The 19,729-nt window shown below is 42.6% G+C and overlaps 1 protein-coding gene across 3 annotated transcripts in view; it reads right to left on the reverse strand.

Annotated features, from left to right (window-relative positions):
- The window catches only part of RIGI (RNA sensor RIG-I), a 41,341-nt gene extending 31,064 nt beyond the window's left edge, over positions 1 to 10,277 (reverse strand). Inside the window, exons 1-5 of one of the 3 annotated variants that reach the window (XM_088130059.1) lie at positions 9,652 to 10,277; positions 6,019 to 6,147; positions 5,010 to 5,188; positions 2,293 to 2,443; positions 466 to 579 (exon numbers count right to left, since the gene is read on the reverse strand). In XM_088130059.1, coding sequence (XP_087986185.1) covers positions 466 to 579; positions 2,293 to 2,443; positions 5,010 to 5,188; positions 6,019 to 6,147; positions 9,652 to 9,757 — 679 coding nt within the window. In that variant the 5' untranslated portion in view covers positions 9,758 to 10,277. Of the gene's footprint in view, positions 1 to 465; positions 580 to 2,292; positions 2,444 to 5,009; positions 5,189 to 6,018; positions 6,148 to 8,177; positions 8,197 to 9,651 lie in introns of those variants that run through there. The other 2 variants (XM_088130060.1, XM_088130062.1) reach the window with 2 other exon arrangements.
- Positions 10,278 to 19,729: the final 9,452 nt, after the last annotated feature.

Genomic DNA, 19,729 nt, shown 5'->3' on the forward strand with positions numbered 1-19,729 from the left:
AAATAGGTCTGTGACAGACACTTCCCTGAGAAAATACTGAGGTGAAAATGCAGAGAATTCGTGCTAGGTACACTAGTCCTCTTAAAAGAGCTATGAATTCTTCAACCTTGTGTATGTTCAAGCTATTTCAGGATGAGAGCCCTCACAAGGCCTGTGGGTGGCACTTCAGACTGCACCAAAGATAAATGTAACTAATTAACAAATAAATGAGTATGAGTATTCTTTTGGTATTTAATCATTTCTGTCTTTGGTCCCATTTAAAAACAAACCCCACAGTATACAGCAGCAAGGGGCTGTAGGGATAGCATCCAAGCACCATGGGCCCCCCAGGTTGTACTCCTCTGCCCTAGGTGAGAAAATGACAGACAACGTTTGGTAATAGAGATCTCCTCCTTGAGAAGCTACTAAGGGTTTCCTAGAAGAACACGGAGAGTTAAGCCTAATGCAGTTTTCCAATTGTCTTACTTAAAGGTGAACTTCCACAAAGATTGTCAGATTCTGCTTCTTCAGAAAACTGTAGAATTTTAAATACGCAGCTGCCTTCATCTTCATTTGCCATTTCGACGTCCGCATTATCATCTGAAGATGAGACAGAGAAGTCCATTCAATTTCTGCATTGTCATTGCTGTTTTACTCAGCACATCTACTGTATACTGTAAGTACTCCTTAGATGTAAGTGAAGAATAACATGGATAGGAATGCATACATTGGTGTTTGTATTAATATCAATTCAGTGATAACATAAAAACAAATTCATATTCTACACATTTTGGGGAATGCAATTTAAACATGTCTTAATGAAAGCAGAATCACTGCAAGTTGCCAGTCTTAAACAGTGTGGGAGGCCCTATTTGGATGGCCTTGCTCAAGTGACGAAACCTCTGCTTGCTTCTTTAGCAGGAGGCATAGTCCAAATGAATGCCTGTTCCAGAAAGAAGACAGTAGAACCTGTCTGGCATTCTCACATGCCTGAGCATGTGCGAAATCCCTTTTATGTGTACTGACCAGGTCTCAAGAGAGCAAAGTACATGAGAATAGCAGACACTTTCAACATTTTCTGATTCAAGGAGTTCCAAATTGGTGACAGAGGCATCCATAGTGGTGAGGGATAAATGACATCCAAATGACAATACAGGTAGTCCTCGCTCACCGACCACTCATTCACCGACCTCGCTCACCGACCACTCATTCACCGACTGTTCAGAGTTATGACAGTGCTGAAAAAATAACTTTATGACCAATTTATGACCACTTACAACCTCTGCAGCATCCCTCAGTCATATGATCGCCATGTTGTCCTGTGCCTGGCCTGTGCCTTTTTCTTTGTTCCCCCCCTTGCAGAGCAGAGAGATTGGAGAGGAAGGAATGGCAAGAGAGTAAGCTGTCTGCTTTTCTACATGTGGAAAGCAACGCAACTATGCTAGAAGCCTGGGGCTGGAAGCTGCAGGCATGCTACACAAACAGCTTAGTTTCTTAAAATCCCTTCTTCTCCAATCTCTCTGCTCTGCGAGGGGGGAAGAAAGGAAAAAACCAAGCGATTTCTGTAGGCAATCTCTCCTTTGCCTGGCCCTTCCCGCCCCTACAAAGCAAAGAGATTGGAGAGGAAGGGATTTCAAGAAAGTAAGCTATTTGCTCTTCTACACATTGAAAGCAATGCAATCGTGCTGGCAGTGGGAAAGGGTCAGGCAAAGGAGAGATTGCCTACAGAAATCACTTGCTTTTTTTTCTCCCCTCCCCCTTGCAGAGCGAAGAGTTTCGAGAGAAAGGGATTTCAAGAGAGTACTGTAAACTATTTGCGTAGCATGCCCGTGGCGCCCAGCCCTGGACTGCTAGTGTGATTGCATTGCTTTCAATGTGTACAAGACAGTAAGCAGGTACTCGAGCATTCCAAAGAGCAGGGGAGTGGTTAGGAGGCAAACAAAAGCCGAAGGTGTGAAACCAAGTAGTCTTCTCTATTTCCAGCCAGAAAGCATAGTTGCAGTCATGTGATTTCCCACTCACATGACCTTTTTGTTTACCAGCAGAGTTGCCAGCCTCAATTAGGGTCATTAAGTGAGGACTACCTGTAATAACATGGCGATGGAAGCCTTGCCCATGTTAGTGCACATGCAAATTAAAACAAAGGGGATTTGATCACCTAACTGTGATCATCACTTTGAGGTCATTGACACACACCCCACCCCCCCCATGGACATCCCAATTGGTGACTCTGCCTCTTGTAACTTTCTCTACTCTGGAGGTCTTCCAAAGAAAAGAAACTGAATGGAGAGTAAAGCAAAGAGACAACAATACCTCCTTTCAAATTCCATAGGTCTCTCTGGTTCTTGTATTTAGTCGCATCCAGTGCCTGGTGGAAGGTTTCAGGCCAATCTTCTTTGTCCGATCTACACAGACAGTCTACAAGTTTGCTTGCACCTGCTTTTCTCCCTTTCCTTTCTCTAACCTGCAAATCAGAACGATGAGGCAGAGGGGAGTATTTATTTATTGCTTTTCTGTAACTCAGACTCAAAAGATATACTCCCAGGTACAAGTAACTAAACCCAAGAACTAAAACACCAATGACCTGAGCAAAATTCACAAACCTTCTCTTGTAATACTAAGAGAATATAAAATAAAAAGCAAAGTCAATTTTAAAATCCACCATTTATTCCTTTCTTTGTTCATAAACGTTAATTCCCTTGCTAACCTACCTGTAACCTGGACCACATCAGCATCTTCTCAAATACTTATAGAAATGAATCAAGCTAGTAAGAATCGATCTGGGTTTTATTTTTGCTTTCTGAATATGCTGAATTACTACGCTGTGCAAAAGGAAAGGCAGGGGCCCTTTTCTAATATAATTTGGGCAGCCTGTTGGCAGAGCAGTTGGGCAGCAAAATGGGTGGTCACTGGGCCTTCATTTGCCTTGATGCAGCAGCACAAGACCCAATGGAGACTATGAGAGATCTGGCTGCAGGGAGGTGTGCATGAGATCTGTGGCTCTTGGATGGTGGTGGGTTAGCGGTGGTGGAGGCGGGCACAGCCAGGGAGTAGTGTGCCAGAGTGAGCTTATGTCTGTGGCCTCTGAGTATTGCCCTTGCACGTTTCGAGTGGCCATTTTGTCTACCCCGTCCGCTTGAGCTCTGGAAAACACAGCGCAGCAGCCATTTTGGTGGATGGATTTGTTGTTGCCCTGGTGTTTTTCATCTTGGGACCTGAAGGATGCAATGGATGGACTGCTTTTCTCAGTGGGGTGTATTTGGCAGGGTGCCCCTTCCCCTATTGAGGGGAAGCTTGCCCTCTGCCTGGGCGAGAGCCAAGGGGGTAGCAGTTGGATTACCCTTGTCTAAAGGTGAAGTGGGGTTACTGTACCAGGCCAGTGAGAAGGGTCTAGTCAGGGGTTGCCCAATTGGGGTGTGATGTTGGTTGGGCTGAGGGGGCTTATCTGAGACACTGGAGGTGCTGAGTGTGCGTGCTGTAGCAGCCAGGAGCCTAGATCCTCTCCTGGGGGTGTGCTGGTTATTGGAGTGGAGTGAGGGTCCTCTACTTTGGGTGTGAGCCAGTATGGGTTGGGGGAGGAAGGGATTTCGGAGGAGTTAAGGGCGGGTCAGAGTATCTTGGTGGTAATGGATGGGGGAGATATGGTGGGAGATAGGGGGCAGGCTGCTCTCGGGGAACATGGCCCTGGTGTCTTTCCAGCGCCATGTTCCAGCCCCTTGGGCTCTACCCCACGCCCCGGTCAGTAGACCTTCAGAGCCCCAGGCTTTTCACTGCTGCTGCATAACGCCTTGATCAGAGATGAGAGGGCTGACCTGGTGTGATTTACTGAGACCTGGCTGGGCTCAGGGGTGCGGTTGGGTGCCCCTCTCACATCTTTGCCCCAACCCTACAGGCTTTTTGCAAGATCCTGGAAACATGATTTTGCCAAAGGGCATAGGGACACAGGAGTGTGGTGGAGCCAGTGCAGTGGCTGCAGTGATAGTCGGGATGAATGGGATTGTTACGATTCAGTTTTTTTATGCTTTTGTATTTTCTTCCTATTTTTGTGGTATTGTCCTTTTCTGTTGTTGTTATATTTGTTTTCATTGCTTATAAGGCACCCGGAGTCATACATATGAGATGGGCAGCTATATAAATTTGAAGAATAAATAATCAGGTAGCCCACAAGGACTTGCAGGCTACTAGTCAATGTGGAATAATAGACAATACCACTGAGTGTTATTGACCAAGCAGTTTAAATAAATAACTAGACAACCCATGACCCATTGGGTTATCCTTTCAGAGATATTTTCTTATCTAAACAGAGAAACAGAATGACCATGGGCGGGCAAAAAAGCAGTGGGAGCAGGAGCGACTTCCGACTTCCTGCCAGCTTCCCCACTGACTTTGCTCGTGGGAAGCTGGCAGGGAGCATCAGAAATCACTCCTCCTCCTCCTCGGCTGACCCGTGGAACTGCCTGCTGCTTTGATGGGGGAAGGGGGAACAAAGAGAGCCGTGACTGCAAGGAAAACTGCACCCCCACTCCCCATCCCTGCAAGTCCCCGAGGGTCCCTCCCTCCAGGGAGGAAGAGGGCTCACCCCTGACCAGCCCTACCTCGCCAGCAGGCATCCAAACTGCTCCCTCGTCCTTCCCTCACCTCCAACCACCACTAAGAGATTTCAGATTTCAGCCTCAGTTCCAAAGCAGCCAATCGCCACTCACCCATCAGGCTTTGCTGCCAGCCAGTTGGGCACAGGGGCCAGGGGGAGGCAGGAAAGAGGGTGGGGATATGCCCCTCCCACCTTCCTTGCACCATGCAACCTATGGATTTCTGGGAAGTGTAGCCAGAAGGCGTGGTGGTGCTGAAGTGGCCGCAACTTTGTCGAATTTCAATCTCGCAGGAGTAATGGGTCCCAGATTTTGGATGCATTCTTTAAGTTAGCCGATTTGAGGTACATTGATTCAAAAACTGTTGCCCTATGATGCACTGTTTTACCCAACTGAAGGTTACAAACAGACAAACACTGAGAGTTTTAGTTATATAGATACCTGGAGAATTTCTTCCCATTCCTGGTCTAAGAGGCACTTCCTCATGTGGTAATGAACTTCTTTGATGTCAATGTCCTGCAAAGTAGGCTCAATTCGTTTCAACAATTCCCTGTGAGGTTCCAGATTTTCAATTATCTTGAAATCCCAATTTTCAATTGCTTGATAAAGGCCACTATAACCTTAAAAAGCGGAGTAGAAGATACCAACTCAATCTCATGTTAACAGCTCCTCCCCACCCAAAATTATTCCCACTAATTTCTCTGTTATAATGGTGTTGTTTTTTTTTAAAGCAAGAAAATGGGTACACTATCCCCCACAGTTGGGTAGTGTGCTTACTTTATTAATTTAAAGCATATTTATTTGGTAAATTTTATCTTAAAATGAGGAAAACCCAGCCCCAAATTCTAGCTATTGCTTCCAGCAATCTTATTGGATCACAGTCTCATAGATCTGAGGCTAAAGGAATCAATCAGCTCACTGGCAGAGGCTTTTGGAAGAAGCCATCTTTCAAACAGGACGTTTACATGTGAACTGATAATGTGTTTCCTGCTTTGTAATTGAATATGATCCAGTATATATATTTTTTTCTATTTCTCATACTCTGAACTGTTTGAATAATACTTTTGTGTAGTACCCAATATGCAGTCAGTGAAATGGCAATTGTTGACTTTGTTTATTTATTTAATAAATAATTCAAGGTGGCGAACATACATAATATTATATTGTTATAAGTTTTAACTGTACATTTATTTATTGTTTTAATGTGTTGTGAGCTGCCCAGAGTCCCCCATTGGGGGGAGATGGGTGAGGGGACTAAATAAATAAATAAATAAATAAATAAAACTCCTCCCTCCTCCATTTTTCCCCACAACAACAACACTGTGAGATGGGTTGGGCTGACAGAGAATGACTGGCCCTAAGTCACCCAGCCAGATCCATTTATTTAGAGCCTTAGACAGAGAAGAATTATAGTTTAGCAAACACTTCCTGAAGGACAGAGAAATCATACCAGCTGCTTTTAGTGCATCCAGAAACCCACGGAACCATCCATCCGTGCTGAGCTCTACAACGGACTGAAGAAAGAATTCTGCTGCCATGGTTGGCCGATCACTTTGCTCTTGAATTTTCTCCACGGTCTCTAGAATGAAGTCAGATTGCAGACAAGACTGTTGCAGTAAACTTCTCATCTTAAGGTTTAAAGCAAAATAACAGACTTTGAAAGCATTGAAAAGTCCATCAAAAACAATGTGCTGGTGCTGGCAGCCATTAGTGCACTATGCAAACAGCTGGTGTATTCCGCATTGCGTGCCTGCTTACTCTCTTGAAATCCCTTCCTCTACAATCTCTCGGCGAGGCGAGGGAAAGAAAAAAAGCAATTTCTGTAGGCAATCTCTCCTGTGTCTGACCCATTTCCTGTTGGCGCACCTTCCTGTCATGAAGGGCCAGGCTGGGTGCATCTCGTCAGCAGCGGGAGGAAGAAGACAGCGAAAATCAGCTGGGGGCGGCAGGGGCAGCGAAGCACAGGGCGTTGGGGATGGTGGAGTGCAGGGCAGCCAGAAGGACAGAGATGGGGGGAGATAGGTGGCCAGGGGGAAGTTGAAGTGCACCCATCGGGGGAGATGGGCGGCATACAAATTTAATAATAAATAAATAAATAAATAAAAAGTGCACCCTGCGGTTATAAATGCAGGTGAGCTGCCAAGCACCTGACTTTTGGTCACGTGACTGCAGGGGTGCTGCAACAGCCGTAATTTCAAGGACCTAGCATAAGTACCATTTGTTCAGCACTGTCATAACTTTGAAAGGTCACTGAACGAATAGTCATTAAGCGAGGACTACCTGAAGAATTTTCTGTATCTCATTGCTGCCATCTACTGGACATCTGATGTTCTGCAGTCTGGCTATGTTAGATCTGTGGAAGACTAATATTCGACCATCACAAGGATCTCTTCACCTAAAAAATCTCCATCACACTCTATTAGGTTTTAAAACAGTTGCTATCAATAGATGCAGTTTTTACAGTTTTTACAGCCAGCTACAAAGCACATTTGCATACATGACCAATTGAGTACACTCCATCTTCCAGGACTAAGCTTTTAATGTGATTTGAATGGCATGGCTGGCAAATGCATTACTCTTCCCAAACCTTTGGAAGGAATCACTCACATGCATAATTAAATTTACCAGATACAATGATAAATCCATTCTGTGGTCTTATTGGCTCTAGAATTTTAAGTCTTTATCAACATAAACAATGTGACATAGTTGTCAAGGTTGACTCTGGGCCAATAACAATCTCTCAGCCTAACCTACTTCACAAGGTTGTTGTTATGAGGAAAAAAAATGGAAGAATGCTATGTCCATACAGCCTTTTTTCCTGGAGGACAGACTGGATAAACTAAACTAAAAATCCTCACGTGCCCAAAATAGGGTGAGCATTCTTTAAGTGAAACTGGGATTAGGTGCACGTATGATGGGAGATGGAAACCAGTATCTATGGGCCCATGTGATGATGTCCATGGCATGGGGACGACTGAGACTTGAGAGAAATAAATGGTAAAGAGAAGAAAGAAAAAGGAAGGAAGGAAGGAAGGAAGGAAGGAAGGAAGGAAGGAAGGAAGGAAGGAAGGGAGGGAGGGAGGGAGGGAGGGAGGGAGGGAGGGAGGGAGGGGAGGGGAGGGGAGGGGAGGGGAGGGAGCAAGCTATTAAAACTGATGTCTTTTCGTACTTTGATACAAAGGGCATGTCATTAAACATCATTATATTAATTTTAAAAAATCTTTACAGTGAAACCAAACTACTTTTCGCATTTTGTTATTCCTGAACATCAGTCCCTTGAACCTAATCATCTGGGTTCTGAATGTGGATTGAATTAAAAAGTGAGTTAACTGTTATGGAAAAAGTATACAGAGAACAACAAGAATTAGACTGCAAACAACTATATAAAGGAAAAATGAATGCGACAAGAGGAAGACTGAGAACCATCACGATTAGATGGGGATGATGGAAGCCTCATGCAGAGGTAAGTTTAAAGAACAAAAGGCAATGTGTGAAGCAGCATATGGAGGTGGTGGAATAAAGGACAGTTTGCAAGAATAGGAAATTGTGGAGAGGTATTGTGAATGCTGTTGGCATAACGAAGATTTAGCTATTATTTCCTCTTCTGACCTCACGCCTTCAATTTCTTCGGTTTACTTTTTCTTACTCCCTTTCGGAGCTTTCCATCTGGGTCCTCTGAAAGGAAAGACCATGGTTCCGTGTATGAACTGTATCAATCTTTCTTTGTTTCAAATAATGAAATGTACTTTGGATTTCCAGCCCGCCACTGCTTACTTTGGGTCCCTATCGCTTATTTTGCTTCAAGCGGAAGAGGAAAAATCCTGCAATTTTCGGAGGGGGAGAAGAAAAGGAAGCAGCAGGACGAGGGCTTTAGCGCCCTCTGCTGGCCGGATTCTTGCTCCGCCCCTCAGCTGCTTTCAGCCAATAGTGCCCTGCTCCGCTCCCCCCCCCTCCAGGTTATCAAGATAATTCAGAGAAAGAGCAGGCTGGGAGCTCAGCCGCAACCTTTGCAAAGCTTAGTTAGGCTCTTCTTCTGGGAGAGCTCCCCTGAGTCATCTCGAAGCTACCAACCAAGCCGTTTGCGCTGGGCACGAAGCCCAGGAAACCCAACCGTGAATGCCTTCTCAGTGCCCGGCAACTCGGACGTCCTGTATGCAAAGCCGCCACAAAACGGGTGCAAGAAAGATGATGGCTAAAACGCAACTATCATCATCATCATCATCATCATCATGCCAGAGCCCGCGTAGCCTGACTTCTCTCTGAAAGCAGTTTGGAGTCACAGTGGTGGGCTAACAGTTCGTGTAGGTGCCTCTCGAGTTCTCTGTTGACCATGAAGCACATGAGCTCCCCAAAAGCATTTTCTTTCAGCGCCTTTCTGTCCAGCAATTACCACCCTCTTTTCCGAAGGCATCGCTCATGTATGACCTCCCGTGCGCTCAAGCGAAATGAATATGTAGATTTGTGCTCTCAAATTAGGTGGCTTTCATTTGCATCCGAGCGTGTGTAGAAAAGCAGCGGGGTTCCTCAGAAGTGGGTCCTCAACTGCAGCCTTAATTTAACTCATCCTGTCTCTAAACATCATTAGGAAGTTCCTGGTTAGCGTGACATGTAATTGCAGGCAGGTGTTTTAATTCTTAAGTCGACCAATTAATTGACGTGCCTGGTCATAAAATAATTTAGTGTCATAGAAAAAGAGCTCCTTTCAGTTCATTCGCTCTTAATTTGGGCATGTTTCCCCATTCCAAAAATACAAACCGAATATTCTCCAAAACCACCCCAGATCACATACTCATTTCTACGTCAACAGCGGCCACAGTTACTCTGGGCTAGATGACACGGAGGCTGTCGCTTAATGTACCCCTATTCCCCAATGTAACCCAAATGCGTCGGGTAAACCATCTCCCACAATCTGATAGCCTCCCAGTGTTGCAGCACAGTTCCCATCGGCCAACCAGCAGGCCCGATGGCCGGAGTAACCGGGCTGAGGACAACTGTATATTTCTGCAGTTCCTAAAGGGCGTCCGGTCGGGGACATCAAAACAAAACGTGTCTGTGATAGAAAACTTCGGCGGTTCCTACTTACCATCGGACAGCCAGGTTTTCATGTAGCTCAATATATAAGCAGGATTTAAAGTCTTCACTATATATTTCCTGCAGCGAAGCAAATTCTCTCGCTCCACGTCGGTCATTTTCCCCTCTCTCCTCAAACCTCTCGCTTTGCGATAGTTATTTTTCTCCCCTCGGGCTCCGTTTTTCTTCCAACTCAAACAAACAAACAAACAAAGAGAAAACCCGACAGCGAGATCGCCGCTCGCAGTTCTAAAACTAACGACGGGGGAGCGGGGTAACGTAGCTTCCCGAGGACGGGCCAAGCCGTCCGATGAAAATCCTCTGCTTTTCAGGGCGAATCGTCAGACCGAGCCGATTCCTCGGAATGAGCCAACCAGGGAATGAATCGGAAGCAAAGAAAGTCGCGGAAAGCAGAATGGAAACCGAAAGTGGCTCGCAGGGCGCCGCGGAAGGGGGAGACGGCCGGGCGTCGTTGCGCAGGGAAACGAAAGCGAAGCGTTTCGCCGTCTCCACGGTGGGTTGGCCTCCAGGTTGGCCACGACGGATTTAGGCAGAGGGAGACGCTGGGAGCAGGCCGAGCGCTGCTGCCTTTGGATCGCAGCTCCCCAACTCCCCGGCCAGGCCGGCCAGCGATCACCAGCTGTTGTGTGCGGGGGGGGGGTGCGGGGGCAATGCCTCCAGCATCTGAAAGCCGAAAGTTGCCTGGCTGAGTTCAACTGCTCCCTTCCCTCCCCATCCCTGAAAAAGGAGGAGAAAAGGCGGGGAGGGGAGTGGGCGGGAGCAGTTCTTTTCCTTGGGCACAGAGAAGGGTAGGAGCATCAGTAGGCAGAGTGGCCCAGAATATCATTCACCACAATCCCTTCCCCCCTCCCCCTCCCTCTTCTCCTCCTCCTCCTCTCTTTGCATACATAATAATTAAAATGTTTGTTTGTTTGTTTAAACCTGATTGACTGCCAAATGTTGACTGCCTATTATCTTCAGGAGTGGCCCTGTGCATTTTCAGCTTAGTCCCTCCCTGGGACTGCCTGGGATCAGAAAGCCCCTAAGAAAGTACCTCAGGAGGCCAGTGTTAGGAGCCAGATTCTTTCTTTGAAGGACCATTTGAATCTGTATCACGTCTGCCCAAGCCTTCCTACTGGCCAAGCAGATCTGCTGGCAGACCCACCGGAAGAAAAGAACCGAGGTGAACAATTCCAAAGCAAGACATTTCCAGAGATGGTCCCTACCCTTAGCAACTCCTGTTTCAAGGGGTGTGGGGCTCCACTCCAAAGCCAGTGAAGGAGTTGCCCAGTCACTGCAGCGGTGTAGGATACAGCCACTCTTGCCAGAAATCATTCTGAACTCATTTTATCCCATCCAGACCCATCTAGTCTGCAGACCTCAGGTAAGGATCTCCACAGTATCACTTGTTCAGTTCTTGATGGAGATGTGTAACTGGGAATCATCAGGGTATAATCAATTATAACTGTTGGAATATTTTCCTTATAAGTTTGCAATACGTTTAAGGCTTGATGAAAGATTGTATAGGCAGTAGTAATGCCATTTTATAAAAGGAAAAGTCTGGCTCCTGCCATTATAAATAAATGAGCACCTCATGTGGCAAAACCTATAAAGGAAGACATAAATCTTATGTATAGGAAGACATATGTGTAGGAAAGATAAAATGCCCATTTATATAGACACTGTGACTAACTATAGATAAGGAAACATCTGTTTTAACAGAATATGAAAGAAAGGAAGGATAGCCTAATTCAGCAATTCCCCAAATTTTCATTTTCAACCATGATTAAATTATCATTAAGGCTTTTGAAGACTGCCACACAAGCTGGGGATCCAACATAGCATCCATGGGCATACATGCTCCCTTCAGATGGCCTCCAGCATTTAAAAAAAACAGTGGCAGTGTAATCTGCTTGTTGTGACTTAGTTAGAATGGTCAGATAAAGTTTTTAGTTGGGGGAACCTAGATACTATAACACTAATCCAGTAAAAGCTAACCATGCCCTTGTGGTATCACTTCTTTTATTTGGATAAATGGGAAAGTATCACATCTTTACCCAAATGAGAAATATATTAGCGTCCTGATAATTTTTATTTGTTCATACATCACTTTTAACAGAACAGTTCTGGGATTAAGTTTTTAAACTGAAACAAGCATATAACAAAAACTAAACCAAACCTGATTAATGCAAGTTTCTTTTAATCTTTTTGGAAGGTTCCATCACAATACAGGACTGATTTTCACTGTCACTGAACCATTTTCATTCAGCTATATAAATAAATAATATGCACAGGGACACCCAAATATTGGTTAAGACACACAAAAAAAAAAATTAATTAAAGAAAAAACTAAAGACTCTGGGAATACTCAACATAAATACTAGAGAGAGAGAGAGAGAGAGAGAGAGAGAGAGAGAGAAATAATTTTATTAAAGTTTACAGATACAAAGATAAAAGAGTAATACAAGCTAAGAAAAATATAAAACATGAGGAAAAGAAAAAGTGCAAATAGCGAGAAAAAAAGAAAAAAATATAAAAAAAGAAATATAAATAGATAAAAAAGAAAAACACTTCTATTCAGCAAAAGTCCATTAAGAGCTATCAGAAATAATAACATTTATATTGTAACCTTAATGAAATAAATCTATTTTGTGTCCCAAAACATCACTTTCTCTAAGAAATAAAGCAAAAGAACTCTCCCCAGTTATAAACAAATCTTTAAAGCATTGTCATTCAGTTCTGGTCATAAAGAAATTCCATTAATAGCTACCAGAAACCACTACACACACACACACACTGATCAAATAAGTTCATTTTGTAGTATTCCCATTAACTTTTTAAAAGTTTGGTCTTTAATCCTGACAAATAGTGTCCCACAAGTTGATTTCTTATCATTTTCTTTTTGTCTCCTCTCAGAAACAGCTTCAGTAGCTTAACAGGTCCCTTTTATAAGTCCAAAATGAAAAAGCTATGCAAGTTAGTCTTCTGATTTGTTATTTGTATGTCCCCTTTAGTTATTAAAACATTAGCCAGTTTTATTTGTAAATCTACTGTGGCATCTTTTTCCATGTCAATCTTATAGTCATTTTTAAATCCATTTTCAAATCCACATTATCTTCTTCCATATCACTCTTGTAAGTCTGACATTTTTTTAAAATTTGTTTTCAAATCTACCTTCAAATCAGCCTCAGTCTGTATTTTATCCTGTAAAGTCTGTTCCTCTTCTGTAACCTCTGCTATATCCATTTCTATAGTGGCAGACAATCTTGTAAGTAATTTCTGAGTACATTGTTCCCAGACAGCTTTAGTTCCTTCTATAGTCAGATAATATTGCTCCATTTTATTAATAGGTCTCTTCTCCTTTAATTGTAATCTTTAGTTCTCTCTGGTTCCCTCCAGTCAACCTTCAAAGTCCCCTCTTATCATATGTTTATTCTCCGTTCTGCAAAACTTTCCCACGGGAGGATTTCTTACAATTAATTTCAAAATCTTCATATATGCTTTTATAAAATTTTAAAGAACCCACAGGAAATATTCTTTCAAGTCCATCTGGCCCTTTAACTTTCCCAAATCAATGTTCTAGACACTTTTGCTGTTTTCAAAAAATTAAAATTTTTCTATTTAATCTTTAAACTTATATAAAACTTCTTTCATCCAGGATAGAAGGAAGCTCTCCCAATGTGATGAAACTTGCCCTTCAGAACGTTCTTAACATCCAAGAGGTTGATAATAAGTAGTTTCCTAAAGCAGTTAAGAGAGGAAGTGGGTGAACTCAGTGTCTGTTTGAAGGCGCCAAACCGCAGCTTAGGCAAGACGATTTACCCCCAGCTTCCAGAGCTCTCAAACCCAGCAGAGATTGCTAATTTGCAATCTCTCCGCAGGCAAGCCTCTGTATGGAACAAACTTGTGGGTGATCCCAATCCTCTCCTTGATCTGGAGAGGGGTTCTAAGGAGCTGATCCCTTCACCGGCTCCTCTTTCTGTTGTGCCTGTCGGCTCCATTCATGCAGAGCCATCTTTAATCCGCCATTACTTCCCCAGAAGTCCACTATATATTAATTTCTCATCCACATCTAAGGTTTATCCAGTACCTTAGCTCAAACTAGCCATATGAAATGCTAATAAACTGAAATTTTCTTCTCTATTCAAAAGTCTGTCAGTGGATCAGGTATTAAGGATGAGGTCCCAGGAAACTTACTTCAAAACAGATGTGTACACAGGATTGAGATGGACCACTAGTATTTTGAGGCTCACAGAGAAAGTATACATTCACAAAGAAAAGCAGTTTACTGCTAAAGAATACCAGTTTTTAAATGAGATGACCCAACTTTTATGTAGCTTTTTCAATTTTTTTCAATTTATTATTTTTTAATATATTTTTTTTTATTAATTTTTTTTTTGCAGTATAGTGTGCAATGTACTATTAATGCCGCAGTGGTACTTCAAAGGCTACTCAATCATCTGCTTATGTTACTTGCAAGGAGTCACTAATTAAACATTTCAGAACCATTTATTTTGGGTTTTTTCCCCCCATAAATTGTCACCTATATTCTGAGCAACTTGGCAATCCATTCATATCTCAATAATTATTTCCGGTTTCATACTGCTGGGGAATGATTATGCTATAGACTCTGAGCATAATTTTCTTATCCAAGTCTTGGGTATACCGTGTAGCACTTTTTCCTTTCCATCCTAATAGCATCGCCATTTTGTTTTAATTACCTCTGGCTGGGTAGCTGAGCTCCAACTTTTCAATATGACCACATTTATGAATCAGTTTTTCACTGCTTTGTTTTCTTTCTATAAGATTTCTATGAACTGTCACCAATATAGGCTTTACCTATTTGTTATAGAACATTACTTTGAAATGAACTTTCTTTAAATAGTTGCATGTTTTTCAAACCTGCTGATGAAAGTTACATAATTTGTGTTGATTAATATGTAAGGCGTTTTGTGGACTGTTGTTTTTAATGCAGTTGAAATGGACAGAACTGTTTCAGCCCTATTATTCAAACTATGATTAGATACTGGCAATCCATTGACAGATAACTGATAGTTGGCTTCAGCTTTTCTAGAATTCACGCCTCAGGCATCTCTGCTAGCATTCTATGGAATAATCCATACTCTCTGGAGTACATATTGAAGTGTACATACAGTATTAGTGAAGTTTGTGAACCCATTTGATGCTAAGCTGGTAATATAATATACTCAGCCCTACCCAGACAAGAAATTCACTGATGTCTCTTGTGACACTTTAAAAATAGGATTCTTGCCAATGTCTCTCCCTGAATGTTGGCTTGATATGCAGAATGTACAAAAAAGTATGTATATTCATTTTAAATCATTTTATTTATGCAAGTCAGGGATTTCTAGATTGCTGCTATAAAGAGCACTGATTGATCATGAATCTCAAATTTCGGAAATTATATAAGCTCGTTCTTCCCATTAAAAAATATGGTTTTAAATTTCGGAGAAGGGTTGTTTATTTCCAGTGAAAGACTTTTTATTTAATAAAGTTGTAAGGTTCTATCACTGTTCTTAGAAATTTTGTTTAGATGCTTTCTAAGGTAACCATGCTGATATGATCCCAAATGAGTGCTCTATAGCAATTGTGCTTGGGCTTTAGCTGCAAACAACTTAATTGCAGCAGGGATAAACTGTGCTTCTCTAGAAGAATAAGAAGTTTGGATAGCTGATGCAGGTCTCTGTGCATTACGAGAAATATAATCCAGGTGGGCATTTCTACTTCCAGAAGCTTCAAAAACGATCCCTAGATAGCTAAATATCTTAACCTGCTCAATGGGCCGCCCACCTAAGTTCCAACTTCTCTGTTTTGGCTGCTTGGAAAAAGCAGCTTAGTCTTGGTGTAATTTTGTCAGAGTCTGCACACTCATTCCCAAAGTTCAGTAAATCCTTTGGAGTCTAAACAGTTCCATTAAAGATTTCTTTATTGGGAGAAATGCACAGCAGCTATAGTTTGTTGAGTCTAATTCTACAAAGCAAAGCCTTTCCTTTTTAAGCCCAATTCCCCCCCCCTCCTTTCTTTTCCCGCTTGAATTCTTCGCACCTTGCCCCGGCTCTCACAGTTGCTTGATCTTGTTGGCGCCTCTATAGAGATAACAGCAGCACCTGGCTTGGTATCTTCTTCTCCCCCTTCTCCTAACTTCAATGGCAGGAGCAAGCAAGCAGCCTTCAATTAACATTTTTACCATTTAACCATTTACTATGCATTGCTAGACTAAATTAACAACAACTAAAGTTTCTAGCTTGTGTAGATCCTGACATGCCGCCCTCCAGCAGAACGAATGTTATCCTATTCGGAAGATAATCTGAAAGAAACAAAATATACATACAATGGTGGTTTGCATACATATACAGATACATACTCAGATACGTAGTTCATTTAGGTTTATCAGGATATTTTGAATAAAAGTCAGAAATGAGTTTGCGAGCATTTACATTAGTACTGTCTACCCATTTATGATGTGTTTTAGGGAAATGTTTCCATTGAACTAAATATTGTAGTTTTCCTTTATATTTTCTAGAGTCTAATAGGGTTTTTATTTCAAAATGGCTTTGTCCTTCAATCATGATGGGATTTGGAGGTTGTTTGGTTCGATGCCATGTACTTGAGTCTTTAAATGATTTTAACAGATTGGAATGGAAAACCGGATGTATGTTCCTGGAATGTTTTGGAAGAGTCAATCTGAAAGCAACTGGACTAATAACTTTCTCAATGGGGAAAGGCCCAACGAATTTTGGCCCTAGCTTTTTACAAGGTTGGGTAGTTTTTAGGTTTTTGGTAGAGAGCCAGACCGTGTACCCCACTTTCCAAGGAGGGTTTGCAGAACGTTTTCTATCAGCAAATTTCTTATGTTGGTTTCTGGCATTCTGTAGTGATTTAACAATCAACAGCCATAGTTGTGTAATATTATTGATCCATTGATCAGTTGAAAGTTCAGGAAAATTTTTCAAAGGCAATTCTGGGAAAGGCAAGAACTCTTGTCCAGTAACTATTTTATAAGGTGTAAATCCAGTACTTTGGTGTACAGTATTGTTGTAAGCCACCTCAGCAAAGGGTAAAAGTTCTGACCAGTCATCTTGTTGGTGATTAGTAAAACATCTCAAATATTGTCCTAATAATTAGTTCATTTTCTCAGTCAATCCGTCCCTCTCCGGATGAAAACTGGAACTCAGGGCCTGAGTGGAACCAATTAAAGTAATAAATTCCCTCCAAAAATTGGAGGTAAACTGTGGGCTGCGATCTGAAATTACCGTCTTGGGGGCGCCATGGAGGCGGTATATGTTTTGAATAAATAGTTTAGCCAGTTTTTTAGCATTAGGAATTGAAACACATGGAATAAAATGTGCTTGTTTAGAAAAAAGATCAATGATAACACAAGTAACAGTATTGTGGTTACTTTCAGGCAAGTCAACAATAAATTTCTTTCCAAGGTTGTTGGGGAGAGGCAACTGGTTGTAACAGTCCCAAAGGTTTTCCTCCCCTCTTTTTTGAAATAACACATGTAGGGCATGTAGACACATATTCAGAGATGTCTTTTCGCATAGTAGGCCACCAAAATTGCCTACGTAATAAATGCAAAGTCTTTATAAATCCAAAATGTCCAGATGTTTTGTCATCATGGCCCCTTTGCAAAATGACTTTTCGTAGTGAAGATGGTACATATAGTTTGTCTCCCATCCACCATGCTTGTTGTTCATGGGTTAAAGTATTTTTATGTTCCTGGAACCATTCATCAGAATCCAATGCTGTGTTTATTTTTTGAAGCAGTTCGTTAGTAGGTGCTTGTTTAGGAGTTCTGGTTTGAGCTCTGGTAAGTGCCACTGAGCCTGGTTGTGATTTAGGGATCACGGGTGCAACTATCTGTTCTCATTGACTTTTATGCTGAGGCAGTCTAGATAAAGCATCAGCCAAAAAGTTTTTCCCTCCAGGGATAAATTTTAGTGTAAATTTGAAACGGCTGAAAAATTGAGCCCAGCGAACTTGCTTAGGAGAAAGCTTTCTAAGTGTTGTAAGGGCTTCCAAATTCTTATGGTCAGTCCAAACCTCAAATGGATGGGGCGACTCTTCCAAGAGGTGTTTCCATGTCATTAAAGCCCAGCGAACTCCAAAAGCTTCTTTTTCCCAAACAAGCCATCTCCTTTCGGTTTCAGTAAATTTGCGGGAGATATAGGCACAAGGCTTGAGTGACCCCCCTTCGTCTTTTTGAAGCAAGACTGCTCACATGGCCACATCAGAAGCGTCAGCTTGAATTACAAAAGGTTGATCAGGCTCACTGTGTTTTAGAATTGGTTCAGCAGTGAATAATGCTTTCAATGCTTCAAAGGCTTTCTGGCACTCCTCAGACCATATTAATGGGGCTCCAGGCCTTTGAGCTTTTGGTATCCCTTTACCTTTAGTTTTTAATAAATCAGTTAGAGGTAATGCCACCTGTGCAAAGTTTGGAATGAACTGGCGATAGAAATTAGCAAAACCCAGAAAACTTTGCAATTGTCTTCTAGTCTTGGGAGCTTCCCACCCCAGCACATCTTTTACTTTGGAGGGGTCCATCTCAATTCCTGCATGCGAAATGTGATATCCCAAATAGTCTACTTGTTGTTTATGGAATTCACATTTTGACAATTTGGCATATAATTGGGCATCCAGTAACTTTTTTAACACATTGCGAACCAACTTTACATGTTCTTTCAAGTTATCAGAGTAAATGAGAATGTCATCAAGATAAACCAACACTCTCCGATACAGATATTCATGGAGCACCTCATTAATTAGTTGCACAAACACCCCAGGGGCCCCTGAAAGCCTGAACGGCATGACTTTGTACTCATAGCAGCCAAAAGGGGTGGAGAATGAGGTCATCCATTCATGCCCTTCTTTGATGCGTACTCGAAAATATGCATCCTTTAAATCCAGCTTGGTAAAGACTTTCCCCTTAGACAAATGTGCTAACAAGTCTTTCATTAGGGGTGAAGGGTACTTGTTTTCTTTGCAAATAGCATTGAGGCCCCTATGATCAGTACAAAGTCTTAAACTTCCATCTTTTTTCTCCCGAAATAGAACAGGTGCAGCCATCTGCGATTTGGCAGGTTGTATAAATCCTCTTGCCAGATTGGTATCTATAAAGTCTCTCAAAGCTGCCAGTTCCTTTTGGGTCATCGAGTATGTTTTCTTCTTTGGGAATTTAGCCCCTGGTTCAATTTCAATAGCACAGTCAGTGTCTCTGTGGGGAGGCAGCATGTCTGACTCTTTTTTGTTGAAAACAGCTTTTAAATCCCTGTAGGGTTTTGGAATATTTTCAATCGATTCAGGGTCCAGGTTTTGAGGCGGGACTTTGCTGCTTGCAGCTGCAGCCATCACACCTTCCCCTTTGGGTGGGTCAGAACCCAAATAAATCCCATCCACAAACTGCATTCGCCCTGTTTTCCAAAAGACTTTAGGGTCCCACCATTTTATCCAGTTTGCTCCCAGGATCAGGGCATAACTTCCCAAAGGAGCCACTAAGCATTTAAGAGTCTCTCGGTGGGTCCCCACTTGCAGTTCAAAACGCTCAGTGTGGTACAGCACAGCCCCTCCCCCTGCTTGGGATCCATCCAACTGGTTAAATACTATGGGGGTTTTCAATTTTTTCACTCTTAGTTCTAAAGCGTTGACAAGGATGGGACTGATTAAACAGCACGAGCAGCCTGTGTCCATTAACGCTGTAAGCGTAGCTCTGCGCTCCGTTCTGGGTGCTGAGATAGTCTCTTTTATGGTGGTAACACTCACCCCCTCGTCTTCATCAGAATCGTCGTCCTTGTCATCCGTTGCAACTGCCATTTTTTCAGGAGCCCTCCAGGGCTGGCCATTTGGGTTTTCCTGTTTCTTCGCCACTGATCCTTCTTCATAGAGGATGGGGTCTGGGAACAGTGACTCCGTTCCCCCAGCTGCAGTTCCCCTCTTCCCTTTGCAGGCGGTGGGTTTTTCCTGAGGTTTTCCGCGGCTCCTGCACACGCACTGGCATCGGCTTGGCGCAGGCTGGTGCAAAATTTATTATTAGTCCCTCCTCAGTACAGTAATGCATACATGATCTC

The sequence above is a fragment of the Python bivittatus genome, unplaced genomic scaffold (genome assembly GCF_059951505.1).
Source record: "Python bivittatus isolate LINGU-HERP-01145 unplaced genomic scaffold, Pbiv_v1 ctg000850_np1212, whole genome shotgun sequence".
NCBI classification, from domain to species: Eukaryota; Metazoa; Chordata; class Lepidosauria; order Squamata; family Pythonidae; genus Python; species Python bivittatus.